This window comes from Vipera berus, assembly GCF_964194415.1.
Source record: "Vipera berus genome assembly, chromosome: 1".
Lineage (NCBI taxonomy): Eukaryota > Metazoa > Chordata > Lepidosauria > Squamata > Viperidae > Vipera > Vipera berus.
In genome coordinates, this window is record NC_138202.1 from 186315726 (window position 1) to 186330440 (window position 14715).

A 14715-nucleotide genomic window follows, 5' to 3' on the forward strand; every position below is an offset into this window, starting at 1 on the left:
TAGTTTCAACCCAAGTTTTGCACTCTCCTTCTTCACCCGCAACAAGAGGCTCTTTAGTTCTTCTTCACTTTCTGCCATTAGAGTGGTATCATCTGCATATCTTAGGTTGTTGATGTTTCTTCCGGCAATCTTAATTCCAACTTTTGATTCATCTAGCCCTGCCTTTCTCATGATGTGCTCTGCATATAAGTTAAATAGGCAAGGCGACAGTATACAGCCTTGCCGGACTCCTTTCCCAATTTTGAACCAATCAGTGGTTCCGTGTCCAGTTCTCACTGTTGCTTCTTGGCCCGCATATAGATTTCTCAAGAGACAAATAAGATGGTCTGGTATGCCCATCTCTTTAAGGACTTGCCACAGTTTGTTATGATCCACACAATCAAAGGCTTTAGCATAGTCAATGAAGCAGAAGTAGATGTTTTTCTGGAACTCTCTAGCTTTCTCCATGATCCAGCGTATGTTAGTAATTTGATCTCTAGTTCCTCTGCCTCTTCGAAATCCTGCCTGTACTTCTGGTAGTTCTCGATCCACATACTGCTGGAGTCTAGCTTGTAGAATTTTAAGCATAAGTTTACTAGCATGACAAATGAGTGCAATGGTGCGATAGTTTGAACATTCTTTGGCACTGCCTTTCTTTGGAATTGGAATGTAAACTGATCTTTTCCAATCCTGTGGCCACTGTTGAGTTTTCCAAATTTGCTGGCAAATTGAGTGTAGCACTTTTACTGCATCGTCTTTTAAGATTTTGAATAGCTCACCTGGAATACTGTCACCTCCACTAGCTTTGTTGTTGCTCAGTTTTTCTAAGGCCCACTTCACTTCACATTCTAGGATGTCTGGCTCGAGGTCAGTGACCACCTCATTGTGATTTTCAGGGACGTTAAGCTCATTCTTGTATAGTTCTTCTGTGTAATTTTGCCACCTCTTCTTAATCTCTTCTGCCTCTGTTAGGTCCCTGCCGTTTTGGTCCTTTATCATGCCCATTTTTGCATGAAACGTTCCTTTCATCTCTCCAATTTTCTTGAAAAGATCTCTGGTCCTCCCTATTCTATTGTTTTCTTCTTTTTCTTTGCATTGTTCATTTAAGAAGGCATTCTTATCTCTTCTAGCTATTCTTTGGAATTCTGCATTTAATTGGGCATATCTTTCTTTTTCTCCCTTGCCTTTCGCTTCCCTCCTTTCCTCAGCTATTTGCAAAGCTTCCTCAGACAGCCATTTTGCTTTCTTGCATTTCTTTTTCTTTGGGATGGTTTTGGTTGCTACCTGTTGTACAATGTTGCGAACCTCTGTCCATAGTTCTTCAGGCACTCTGTCTATCAGATCTATTTCCTTAAATCTATTTGTCACCTCTACTGTATATTTAACAGAGATATGATTTAATTCATACCTGACTGGCCTAGCGTTTTTCCCTACTTTCTTTAATTTAAGCCTAAACTTTGCAACAAGAAGCTCATGGTCTGAGCCACAGTCAACTCCTGGTCTTGTTTTTACTGACTGTATAGAGCTTCTCCATCTTTGGCTGCAGAGCATATAGTCAATCTGATTTCTGTGTTGACCGTCTGGTGATGTCCATGTGTAAAGCCGTCTCTTGGGTTGTTGGAAAAGAGTGTTTGCTATGACCATCGTATTCTCTTGACAAAATTCTATCAGCCTGTGCCCTGCTTCATTTTGTACTCCAAGGCCAAACTTGCCTGTTATTCCAGTTATCTTTTGGCTTCCTACTTTAGCATTCCAATCCCCCATGATGATAAGGACATCATTTCTGGGTGTTAGTTCTATAAGGTGCTGTAGTGCTTCATAGAACTGGTCAATTTCATCCTCTTCAGCACCGGTGGTTGGGGCATAGACTTGGACTACTGTGATATTGAATGGTTTGCCTTGGATTCGAACTGAGATCATTCTGTCATTTTGAGGATTGTATCCCAGTATTGCTTTTCCTATTTTTTTATTGACTATGAAGGCTACTCCATTTCTTCTGAGGGATTCTTGCTCGCAGTAGTATACCTGATGGTCATCTGAATTAAATTCACCCATTCCTGTCCATTTTAGTTCGCTGATACCTAAGATGTCAATGTTTAGTCTTGTCATCTCTTGTTTGACCACGTCCAGCTTTCCTTGATTCATGGAACTTACATTCCAGGTTCCTATGGAGAAAAAATCTTTACAGCATCGGACTTTCCTTTCACCACCAGACATATCCACAGCTGAGCATCCTTTCGGCTTTGGCCCAGTCGCTTCATTCTTTCTGGCGCTACTAGTACTAGCCCTCTGCTCTTCCCCAGTAGCATATTGGACGCCTTCTGACCTGAGGGGCTCATCTTCCAGCGTCATATCGTTTTGCCTTTTGGTACTGTCCATAGGGTTTTCATGGCAAAGATACTGGAGTGGGTTGCCATTTCTTTCTCCAGTGGATCACGTTTTGTCAGAACTCTCTGCTATGACCTGTGTGTCTTGGGTGGCCCTGCATGGCATAGCTCATAGCTTCATTGAATTACGCAAGCCCCTTCGCAGTAATCCATGAAGGGGAAAGCTACAGGAGTGGATCAAATTTCAGTATCATCGGAAGAAGCTAGAGACCAGAGGATGACGCGTGCTGCTTTGAGACGAATGAGACGAGAGCAAGAACAAGACCAGCAGAAAGTTATGGAACCTCCAAAGCGTACCTATAGCGAAACTGTGGGAGGAGCGCGACCTAAGAATGTTAAGGGGATTCTAGAAGACGCGCTCCAAAAGCTTTAGGGTCGCTAAGGATGGCGACTAAGCTTCTAACTTGGAATGTCAATGGCTTAAATTCACCTCAGAAGAGAAAGAAAATCTTTCAATATTTAAAACAATTTAAGACTGATATTATTTGCTTACAAGAAACACATATTAGAGTTATGGACCAAAAGTACTTATTAAATTCAAGACTGGGCACACAATTTATTGCTTCTGCAATGAATAAGAAGAATGGAGTGGTTGTTTATATCAAGAATACTATGACAGTGGAGTTAATTGAAGCAGATAAACAAGGAAGATATGTTATAATAGATTTGTTAATAGAAGGCAAAAAAACCCCTTTTGGTTGGGTTTTTTACTCCTAATCAACAACAAGCAGACTTTTATAGTTTATTGCACAGGAAGATCACTCAGTTGGATTACAAATCTTTTATTTTTATGGGAGACTGGAATGGTGTCTTGGATGTACAAATGGACAAGAGTGGTTCTTTCAGAAGTACTCCAAGTCATGCTAAATTGCCTAAATCCTTTTTTGAGATGAAGGATGATTTGGAGCTGCGAGATATTTGGAGAGAAAGAAATTTACAAGAAAAGGATTATACTTTTTTTCTGATAGACATCAATCTTTTTCTAGGATTGACTTTATATTAATTACTAATGATTTCTTTTCTAGGATTAAGAAGATAAAGATTTGTCCAAGAACTATGTCTGACCATACTCCAGTTTGGCTAGAGATTGATAAGGATAACAGAGAACCTGTTTAGAAATGAGAACCTGTTTAGAAATCAGAAAATTGTGGAAGAATGTAAAAAACAGATGAAGGTTTTTTTTGAAACTAATATGAATAAGGGTACTTCTATGGAAATGGTTTGGGATGCTAGTAAGTCTTATATGAGAGGTGTGTTAATATATATGAATAATAAATACAGACATAATTTGGAATTTAGGAGGAAAGAATTAGAGAATGAAATTAGGGAAAAAGAAAAGGCTCTACTTTTGAATCCATTGGATGTGAAGATTAAAGAGGTTATTAATTTATTAAGGGGACAGTTTGATAAGTTAATGGCTGATCAGGTGGCAACTAATTTACGATTTGCTAGACATAATACTTTTTGTAATGCCAATAAACCAGGTAGATGGTTAGCTTATATGTTAAGGAAGAAGCAAAGGGCTTCTAATATAGACAAAATAGAACATAAGGGTAAGGTAGTGTATCAACAGAACCTTATTAAGGAAATTTGTTGATTTTTATTCTAAATTATATGCTAGAGATAAGATTAATGAAGCAGATATTGATGTATATTTGAGGAATGCTAGTATTCCGGTTCTTACACAAGAACAAAAGGAAGAGATGAATCAATTGATAACTGAGGAAGAAATTCTTTTAGCAATTAAACAATTGAAAGTGGGTAAAGCGCCAGGCACGGATGGACTGACTGCTGTGTATTATAAAAATTTACAGTCTGAGATGATAAAGCCATTAAGGGAATTGTTTCAGACAATTCAAATGGGAGGAGGGGTGCCTCCGTCTTGGAAAACTGCTTTCATTTCTTTGATTCTGAAGGAAGATCAGGATGTCACTCAAGCAAGAAACTATAGACCAATATCACTTTTGAATACGGACTACAAGATATTTGCTAAGGTTTTAGCTAACAGATTAATGAGGGTACTGCAACAGGTAATTCATGGTGACCAAACTGGGTTTATAAGTGGTAGACAAATGAAAAATAACGTGAGGCATATAGTTGGTTTGTTGGAATTTCTGGAAAGAAACAACCAGATCCCTGCGGCGCTGATTTTTTTGGATGCTGAAAAAGCCTTTGATCAATTGGATTGGCAATTCTTGATGAAAGTATTAGATAAAATGAATTTTGGGGATAAATTTTTACAACCAATTAAGGCATACCAAAAGCAAACACCCCGTATAATAGTAAATAATAGTCTGACCGAAGTATGTAATATTGAAAAGGGCACAAGGCAGGGGTGTCCGTTATCACCTTTATTATTTGTTTTAACATTGGAGATATTATTGATTAAAATACGGGATTCGGGAAAAAATCAAGGGAATTCAAATAAGAGATCAGGATTATAGATTGAGGGCGTTTGCAGACGATCTGGTTGTTATGGTGACCCAGCCAGAAAATTCTGTTGTAGAATTGATGGAGATAATAATGCAATATGGGAAAGTTTCTGGATTCAAGGTTAATATACAAAAAACCAAAATGCTGTCTAAGAATATGACAGTACCACAAAAGGCTGTTTTAGAAGGGTTAACTGGATTTGAGATTGTTAAAAGGGTTAAATATTTGGGGGTATATTTGTCACCCTCAAATGCAAAGTTATATAAAAATAATTATGAAAAGCTATGGGGAAAAGTTCAAAAAGAATTGGATAGCTGGAAAAAATTACAATTGTCTTTATTGGGAAGAATTGCAGCAGTGAAAATGAATGTCTTGCCGAAATTTCTATTTTTATTTCAAATGATACCTATTCTTAAAAAGGATTCAAACTTGGAGGAATGGCAAAAGGGTATTAATAAATTTGTTTGGGTAGGGAAAAGGCCACGAGTTAAATTTAAGATTATGCAGGATACGCGTGAAAGAGGTGGTCTCAAAATGCCCAACTTTAAATTATACTATGAAGCTGCTGCTTTGTCAGCGATAAGTGATTGGATTAATTTAACACAAGGAAGATTATTAAATCTTGAAGGTCATGATTTGTTATTTGGTTGGCATGCATATTTATTGTATGATAAGAAGGTAGATAATGTGTTTAAGGTGCATATTTTAAGACATGCTCTGTTGCGAGTTTGGAAAAAGTATAGATATAAGTTAAACTATAAGATACCTTTATGGGCAATACCGAAACACGCAATAGAAAATATAAATGTTGGGTTTAAACATGATGTGACTACATATAAGGAAATTTTAAGTTTGGAGAGGAATGTATCGCGTTTGAAGCCGTATAACTTTTTACGAGGAGAAAAGATTGTTCAAACCTGGTTTCAGTATGGGCAACTACAGGCCAGGTGGAAAGAAGATCAGAAAATTGGTTTTTCAATGACTGATGAAAATTTGGTAAAGCAAATTAGAAATCAGGGTCAAGCACATATCAAATGGATATATCTTGCATTGATAGAAATTGATTCAGAAACAGAACTTGTTAAAGATTGCATGATAAAGTGGGCTCAGAATATACAAGAAGTTATTACAATGGATACTTGGGAAAAGATTTCGGTGAGAAATGTAAAATTTACGCAAGCCCAAAATTTAAGAGAGAATTTTTATAAAATGTTTTATAGATGGCATTTAGATCCCAAAAAGTTAGCAAGTATGTATCCGAACTACCAGCCTAAATGTTGGAGGTGTGGTGGTGAAGATGCAACGTATTTTCATATATGGTGGACCTGTAAAAAGGTTAAAGCTTTTTGGATCAAAATTTGGTGGAATATGCAGAATATATTTAAGAGAAGGATAAAGCTTTTTCCGCAATTGTTCTTACTGGGTATTATTACTGATACTACTGTTGTGGACATTAAATTGATGTTGAACTTAATTACGGCAGCAAGACTTTTAGTAGGGCAATATTGGAAGAAGGAAGAACTGCCGACTATAGAAGAATGGACTTTAAAAGTTTCCAACCTGGCGGAAATGGCAAAGATTTCAGCGTATTTGAAGGACCATTCGCAACAGAGATATATTGTGGAGTGGAAAAAATGGATTGATTATATCCAGAATAAATATGGGACTAAAAAGCTTCATTTAGCATTTGAATAAGTATTGATGTGATATTTATATTGCTTGTAGTCATTTTATAAGAGCTAAAGTGCGGTAGACCTAATAGTTTATTGTTGTTAGCATATGGTAGTTTATGATTGTTTCTACTTTTATACCTTGTATTTAGCTCTGGGAAATCGGGGAGGGGGGGAGGGTTGGGTTGGGAAGGGGGGCGGGTGGGGAGGGGTTGTTTTGTTAAAGATAAAATGTATTGAAAAACTTTTCAATAAAAATAATAATAATAATAATGGATGTACCAAGTACACCTTTCTGAAGTCAGAATTGCATAAATAAAATATGTCATTCTAAACATTCTCTTCTCCCATAGCTTCTTGTCTCATTTAAATAGTAGCATTTAAAGAAGAATATATGAGAAAGATTTTAATATACACACTGTACAGATTTAAACTCGGTGGTAGTTTAAAACCCTATACCAGTTTCTTGAATGTGTTCCTTTGTACCATTTGTACCATTAATGTGGAGGAATCAGGCGGTCTTGAGCACGTTATCTGGAATGAGTTCGACCCTGTTTCCCCTGATGATGTGGACAGGATCATGGGGAGACTGAGCACCACCACCTGTTTGTTGGATCCGTGCCCCTCCTGGCTAGCTTATGCGGCTCGGGAAGGAACACGAGGCTGGTTCCATGCAGTAATAACTGCTTCCTTGAAGGAGGGTGTCTTTCCTGCCGCCTTGAAGGAGGCGGTGGTGAGACCCCTTCTCAAGAAGCCTGCTTTGGACCCGGCTGTTTTAAACAACTACCGTCCAGTCTCCAACCTTCGCTTTCTGGCGAAGGTTGTTGAGAGTGTGGTGGCGCATCAGCTCTCTCTGTTCCTGGAGGAAACTGATTATCTGGACCCGTACCAATCGGGCTTCAGGCCCGGACACAGCACGGAGACGGCATTGGTCGCGCTGGTGAATGATCTCTGGAGGGCTAGGGACAGGGGTTGCTCCTCTGTCCTGGTCCTATTAGACCTCTCAGCGGCGTTCGATACCATCGACCATGGTATCTTACTGCGGCGTCTCAGGGGGCTGGGAGTGGGAGGCACCGTTTTACGGTGGTTCTCCTCCTACCTCCAGGGCCGCTCGCAGACAGGAGGGCAGAGATCCGCCCCGAGGTCTCTCATTTGTGGAGTTCCTCAGGGGTCGGTTCTCTCCCCTCTCCTGTTCAACATCTATATGAAGCCACTGGGCGAGATCATTCATGGTTTTGGGGTGGGGTATCATCAGTACGCTGATGATACCCAACTTTTTCTTTCCACCCCGAACCAACCCAGTGATGCCCTCTCCGTGATGTCCCGGTGCCTGGAGGCGGTTCAGGTCTGGATGGGGAGAAACAGGCTTCGTCTCAATCCCGCCAAGACTGAGTGGCTGTGCATATCGGCATCTCGGGTTAACCAAGTTATTCCATCCTTAATGATGGGGGGTGAGGTGTTACCCCCCGTCGATAGGGCTCGCAACTTGGGCGTCCTCCTGGATTCACGGCTCAATTTCGAAGACCATATAGGAGCCGTGACCAGGGGGGCTTTTGCTCAGGTTCGCCTGGTGCGCCAGTTGCGTCCCTATCTGGACCGAGACGCCCTACGCACAGTTACTCACGCGCTTGTGACCTCCCGTTTGGACTACTGTAACGCTCTCTACATGGGGCTGCCCTTGAAGACCACTCGGAGGCTTCAACTGGTGCAGAATGCGGCCGCGCGAGTTGTAATGGGGGTTTCCTGATATTCCCATGTAACACCTCTACTCCGTGAGCTGCATTGGCTTCCGGTTGCCCTCCGGGTGAAATTCAAGGTGCTGGTTATCACCTATAAAGCCCTACATGGCCTGGGTCCGGGATATCTGAGGGAACACCTGCTGCCGGCATCAAACGCCCTTCGCCCAGTGCGCTCCCACAGGGAGGGTCTGCTCAGGGTCCCGCCGGTAAGAGATTGCCGGCGGGTGACACCCAGGGATAGGGCCTTCTCGGTGGGAGCGCCTGCCCTCTGGAACCAGCTGCCGGTGGAGCTGAGGACTGCCCCCGACCTCCGATCATTCCGCCGGGGCCTGAAGACCTGGCTCTTCGAGCTCTCGGGCCCAGACTGAGGAGAAATTTTAATTTGGGGTTCTTTTTAATCGACTACAGGGTCAATTTAATATTTTTTAATTTGGTTCTTAATTTTTGTATTTTGGATTTTTAATTCCCTGTAAACCGCCCTGAGTCCTCAGGGAATAGGGCGGTATATAAATATAACAAAATAAATAAATAAAATAAATTTAATTGACAAATGTTTTCACCACATATTCTTTGTAAAATCCTGATATGAAAAATTCCAAGCTATGGAATAATTGCTCCAATTCTGCTGTTATATTCTACCTGCTACTTACCTTCTGATTTATGACTGATGTGGCTATCAACAGTGAAGACTTATTTCCAAACTTCTCAGTGTGATGACAAATAATTTGATTCTGAAGATTTTATCTTCAACAATATTATGCTCTCTCCACATCACTGTATCTTATGGACTTACTGTGTGTTAAAGAGTTGGAGATCAGCTGTAGTACTAAAATCACACAGATATCACATGTGAAGGGAAAAAGTGTTTCAGAGCATGTGCCCATGGAGCACCTGTTGGTAACTCTTTGTAGCAGCTCTGGCTTTTCTCAGGACCACATGGCTGTTCTCTTCAACTGCAGCTCAGTCCTAGAAAAAAGCATACTTGGGTTCAGGAATTGAGGACTGGTCCTATGTATGCTCCAAAGGACCACTTCCTTTTCAGATTTGACTTTCTACATAGTCCCTCTTAGTTTTTGGGAGGGAGATGGAATATAAATATAGTCATATTCAATTGAACTTACTGGATTTTTGTGTGCTGATTTATTGAGTAGAAGGAAAATGTTCACATCTTTTTCAAATGGTGAAATTTAATTATAATGCTGCAGTGAGTTTGATAACCAGGAATTTCATTTATTGTTTCCATTGTTTATTTCCTTTAACTTCCTTTGTACATTGATGATAATTGATAGAATAAGGCTAACATTTTTGATATCCTTCTTTCATTGAGTTTTGTGCTTCTATAAAAGTGAGTGTTTTCTGTTATTCCCCCATTGGTTTAACATTCCAGTGAGGTAATCAGAGTAATAAGTTTCATCCCATAATAAAATCAATATCTGTGCTCTTAAATAGTAGCTGAGGAGCCTAGTATGCTCTTCATTTTTAGTAAAATCTCCTATTTGAGATAACTGTTGTCACCAAGACCTCCTTGTAGTAGTGGAAGAAAACCGTTCCATTCCCATTTTCCTGTTGTTACTTAGAATTTATATTCAACAGAGTTCACATCTGGTTCAGTACTTGATGATGAATACAATAAACTCAACTTTGAATACTGTATACTGTACTAATTGATATCATTGATAGACCTCCTCTAAATTCTTCTGTTTCTCCTCTGCCAAAAAGTATACCTTAAGCCCGCCCAAATAATGATTACACATGAGGTATTTCTTTTTATATAATGGTATTATTCTGAGGCAGGATTTTTGGCTCTCTTTCAGACCACCTTGGCTCATAGACTGGTTAATCATGAAGGTTCAATAACACAGCTTCCATTGTATACATCTCCCTCATTGCCTAATATAACCTTAGGACTACCTGCAGCAGCCCCATGTACTGTAAGTGGTATTGTATAATTTAAAGGGAGTCATTCTCTTAACTTCATTCATAGATCACTTTTTAAGCCCAGTAATGCTATATGCTTGCAGGGTGGATCAGAACAGCAAGATTCTGAAAGACTTGCTATTCCATCATTACAACAACGAATCTCCATATTTCCTGGCACTCATATCACTCCTTATTTGAGCAGTACAGCAGTGGATAGAGAAGGGGGATCAACACACAGCCCTCTTCTTCAACACATGGTTCTACTGGAACAGTCAACTGCACAAAATCCATTGGTCTCAGGTAAAGGTGCTTCTTCCAGCAACTAGTTGACTTGGTACTAAGTAAGAAACAGCATTGGTGGTTTTGTTAGAGTTTGGAATTGTCTGAGCTTCCTGCCTATCTGTGCTCTAGTGCTGTAAGGGTGGCTATTCTTTCCAGTTTCTAATTACTCCATTTCTTGAATCATTTTATGAAATTATTCACATAACTAAAATTTTGAATTTCCTACTAGGAATTCAGTAACTTCTTGGCAGCAATGAGGAATAAGCTTGCTCAGTCAAGCTTACTTAAAATTATTATTTTAATAGTGTTTACAATCACATTCAGTAACTTTCCATGGGCTTTTTTATTTTATATAGGGTCTCACACTGCAATATAGACATATATAGAATTCTTTATCTTAGTTTAATGTTGTCTTAAAAACCAGCAAATTAGAAAAAGAACATAGAGACTAGCTTAATCCTCCTTCACTTTTACAGCTACAAGAGTCTGATTTTTAAAGATTCAGTTAGAGATTAAGAATGGCAGCCTACATTGTTCTTAATACATGTATTTTCATCATGTCTTTTAAAATTATGATGCAAAACATGCAAAATTATGATTGCATGTTTATTTTATAAGTTTTAACATATTAGCTACTTGGAATGTGGAACTAAGTGGGATACAATGTTAGCAAGTAAGTGAAAAATCATGTTGCTAAAATGGAAATAATTACTTAAATGATTCTGCTTTTTCTTCTGTTGTTCTTTCTTCTCCACTGCCGTTCTGCATATTACTTTCTAACTGGCATCTTTCAGGACTAGGGGCACTCCCTCTCCATGCACAATCTATTGTGGGTGCTGATAGACTATCTCCCTCAATACACAAACTGCGGCAGCACCGTCCTCTGGGGCGCACCCAGTCTGCTCCCCTTCCCCAGAATGCACAGGCCCTCCAGCAATTGGTGATCCAACAACAACATCAGCAATTCTTGGAAAAACATAAACAACAATTTCAACAACAGCAGCTGCATGTTAACAAGGTACGTATTTCAGCTGCTGGTTCTTGGTTATGCAATTTTAATGCACTGGTTTTGGAAGTGTCTTTAATATGCTCAGCATATAATTATATTATGCAATGTATTCATTCATTTTAATGTTCATAGAAGGGCTTTGGAAAATGGTGTATAGCAGTGGTCCCCAACCTTGGTGGACCATCAGTGGGGGAAATAGGGGATGGTTCCATGGGCATGCAACTCCATTTGAGCAAGCAACGCACACTTGCCTGCCACTTGTGCAACCTGTTTCCGAAAGTGCCATGGCCTGGTAGTGGGCTGCGGCTCTGGAGGCTGGGATTCCTGGTGTGTTAACAGCAGATTGGTATACACGTATTGCTCCCCAGATGTGGAACTGATGACTGTTATATGTAGGCCTTTCTATCTGCCTAGAGAAATTACTGTGGTAATTATTATAGCTGTTTATGTACCACCTGATGCCAATGTCAACATGGCACTTTCTAAGCTGTATGACGTCATCACCAGGCAGCAGCAAACTCACCCAGAGGGCGCTCTTGTCGTGGCTGGGGACTTCAATCAAGCTTGTCTAAAGACAGTTCTCCCTAAGTTTGTACAGTATGTGCAAGTTTCCACCAGAGGGAAGAACACTTTGGACCATGTGTATTCCAATCTGAAACAGGCATACAGAGCTTTCCCTCTTCCCCACCTGGGTACATCTGACCATCTTTCACTCCTGTTGTGCCCAAACTATGTTCCTCTCAGGAAAAGGACTCAGGCAGTCACAAAAAGGGTCAGAACCTGGCCAGTGGGTGCTCTCAGTCAGTTGCAGGACTGCTTTGAAACCACTGACTGGAATATATTTGAAGAACAAGATCTAAATTCATATACAGATGCCGTACTCTCTTATATTAGAACATGCACTGATAGTGTAACAATGGATAAGTGCATTAGAGTTTACGGGAACTGTAAACCCTGGATGACTGCAGAGATACGAACACTCCTGAGAGCCCGGGATTCTGCCTTTAAGGCGGGGGACAGGGACAGATACAGAGAGGCCAGGGCAAATCTCAGAAGAGGCATTAGGATGGCAAAACAACGATACAAACAAAAGGTGGAGAACCATTTAGCGAACAACGATCCGAGGCAAGTATGGCAGGGACTGCAGCACTTAACCAACTATAAGGGCAGCACGAGGAGCATGGCAAGCACCAATGCCTCGTTGGCTGAGGAGCTGAATATCTTCTTCGCCCGCTACGAGGTTAAAAGACCAGACCCTGTAGCCTTTGCTGGCCGGCCTTCTGACTCTCAGCCACTCACCCTCTGTGAACACCAAGTGAGAGCTGTATTGAAGGCTGTGAATCCCAGCAAAGCCGCAGGCCCAGATGGGGTGCTGGGGATGGTGGTCAGGAATTGTGCCGATCAATTAGCAGGGGTCCTGACAAGGATTTTTAACATCTCCTTGCAAACGGCATGTGTACCATCATGCTTGAAAGCAGCTACCATTGTCCCAGTCCCCAAGAAAACTGCAGTTGAGTGCCTGAATGACTACAGACCTATTGCATTAACGTCTGTAGTTATGAAATGCTTCGAAAGATTGGTTCTCCAACATCTTAGGACATGCCTCCCACTGGACTTTGATAAACATCAATTTGCCTACAGGGGAAATAGGTCGACAGACGATGCCATAGCTACTGCTTTACACTCTGTACCAAGTCATCTCGAGAAACCTGGAAGTTACGTCAGGATGCTTTTTGTTGACTTCAGGTTGGCTTTCAACACCATTTTGCCGAGCATTCTCATCGAGAAGCTGACTTACTTGAAATTCTCTCCCGCCATCTGCGATTGGATTCAAGACTTTCTTAGGGATCGGTTACAAACAGTGAGGGTCGGGTCTGCTTTGTCCACCCCCTGAAGCTTTGCACCGGCACGCCACAGGGCTGTGTGCTTAGCCCCTACCTGTACTCTTTATACACTTATGATTGTGTATCATCTGACCCATCCACTGGGATAATCAAGTTCGCAGATGATACAACTGTGGTGGGTCTCATTACAGGTGGGGAGACAGCATATAGGGCGGAGGTACAAAAACTATCCATATGGTGTAGTAACAACAACTTGCACCTAAACATTGGCAAGACGAAAGAGATGGTGTTAGACTTCCGGAGAAAAAAGGAGGAACCTGCCCCACTTTACATCGGAGAGAACTGTGTAGAGAGAGTTTCCTCCTTTAAATTACTGGGAGTCTACCTCTGTGAAGATCTGACCTGGAAAGTTAACACAACCCAGGTGGCTAGAAAGGCCCAACAGAGGCTTCACTTTCTTAGGGTCTTGCGGAAGAATGGGGTAGAACATGAGTGAGGAAGATTCTCAGGGATGACTCACACCCTGGACGGTATCTCTTTACTCTCCTACCATCCGGTAGGAGATATAGGAATATAGCCAGCCGTACTAACAGGCTGAAAACTAGCCTTTATCCGTGGGCTGTTAGGCTTTTAAATGGGACATAATCTCATGCAGAATTGACTTGGGAGGCCGGTGTGTGGTGTAGTTGGTTCACATAGTGTGGTGGGATGGAGGGTTTGATGTCACTGTGTGTTGGGGGGAGAGAGCACGGGGGGAGGCTCAGCTAATCTCAATGTACACATGTTGTACTTTGACAATAAAGGTTTATATTATATTATTATTATTATTATTATTATTATTATTATTATTATTATTATTATTATTATTATTATTATTATTATTATTATTATTGGAAGTATGTTCAAAATAGTAAAGGTAAAGGTTCCCCCACACATGTGTGCTAGTCGTTTCCAACTCTAGGGGCTGGTGCTCATCTCCGTTTCAATGCTGAAGAGCCAGTGCTTGTCCGTGGACGTCTCCGTGGTCATGTGGCCAGCATGACTAGGCGCCAAAGGCGCACGGAATGTTGTTACCTTCCCACCGTAGTTGTCCCTATTTTTCTACTTGCATTTTTATGTGCTTTCGAACTGCTAGATTGGCAGAAGCTGGGACGAGTAACAGGCACTCACTCTGCTACATGGCACTCGGGATTCGACCCGCCAAACTGCCGATCTTCTGATCGACAAGCTCAGCATCCTAACCCACTGAGCCACCACATCCCTATGTTCAAAATACAACCTCACAAATTTGAGTAGCTGAAAATCAGGATTCCTCTGAAAATTGGCTGTGTGAGGATTATTTATTTATGTATTTTATTAAATTTATATGCCGTCTTTCTCCCTAAGGACTCAGGGCAGCTCAATAATTAGGCTTACTTAATTATTTACCAGAGGTTCTGTTAGAATTTAATA

General features: G+C 40.9%; 1 protein-coding gene across 4 annotated transcripts in view; it reads left to right on the top strand.

The window, feature by feature from the left end:
- HDAC4 (histone deacetylase 4) overlaps positions 1 to 14715 on the top strand; it is a 392113-nt gene that overhangs the window by 195115 nt on the left and 182283 nt on the right. For all 4 annotated transcript variants that reach the window (XM_081338797.1, XM_081338799.1, XM_081338798.1 and 1 more), the window contains 3 exons: positions 10023 to 10139; positions 10230 to 10428; positions 11205 to 11428. In XM_081338797.1, coding sequence (XP_081194923.1) covers positions 10023 to 10139; positions 10230 to 10428; positions 11205 to 11428 — 540 coding nt within the window. The remainder of the gene's footprint in view (positions 1 to 10022; positions 10140 to 10229; positions 10429 to 11204; positions 11429 to 14715) is intronic.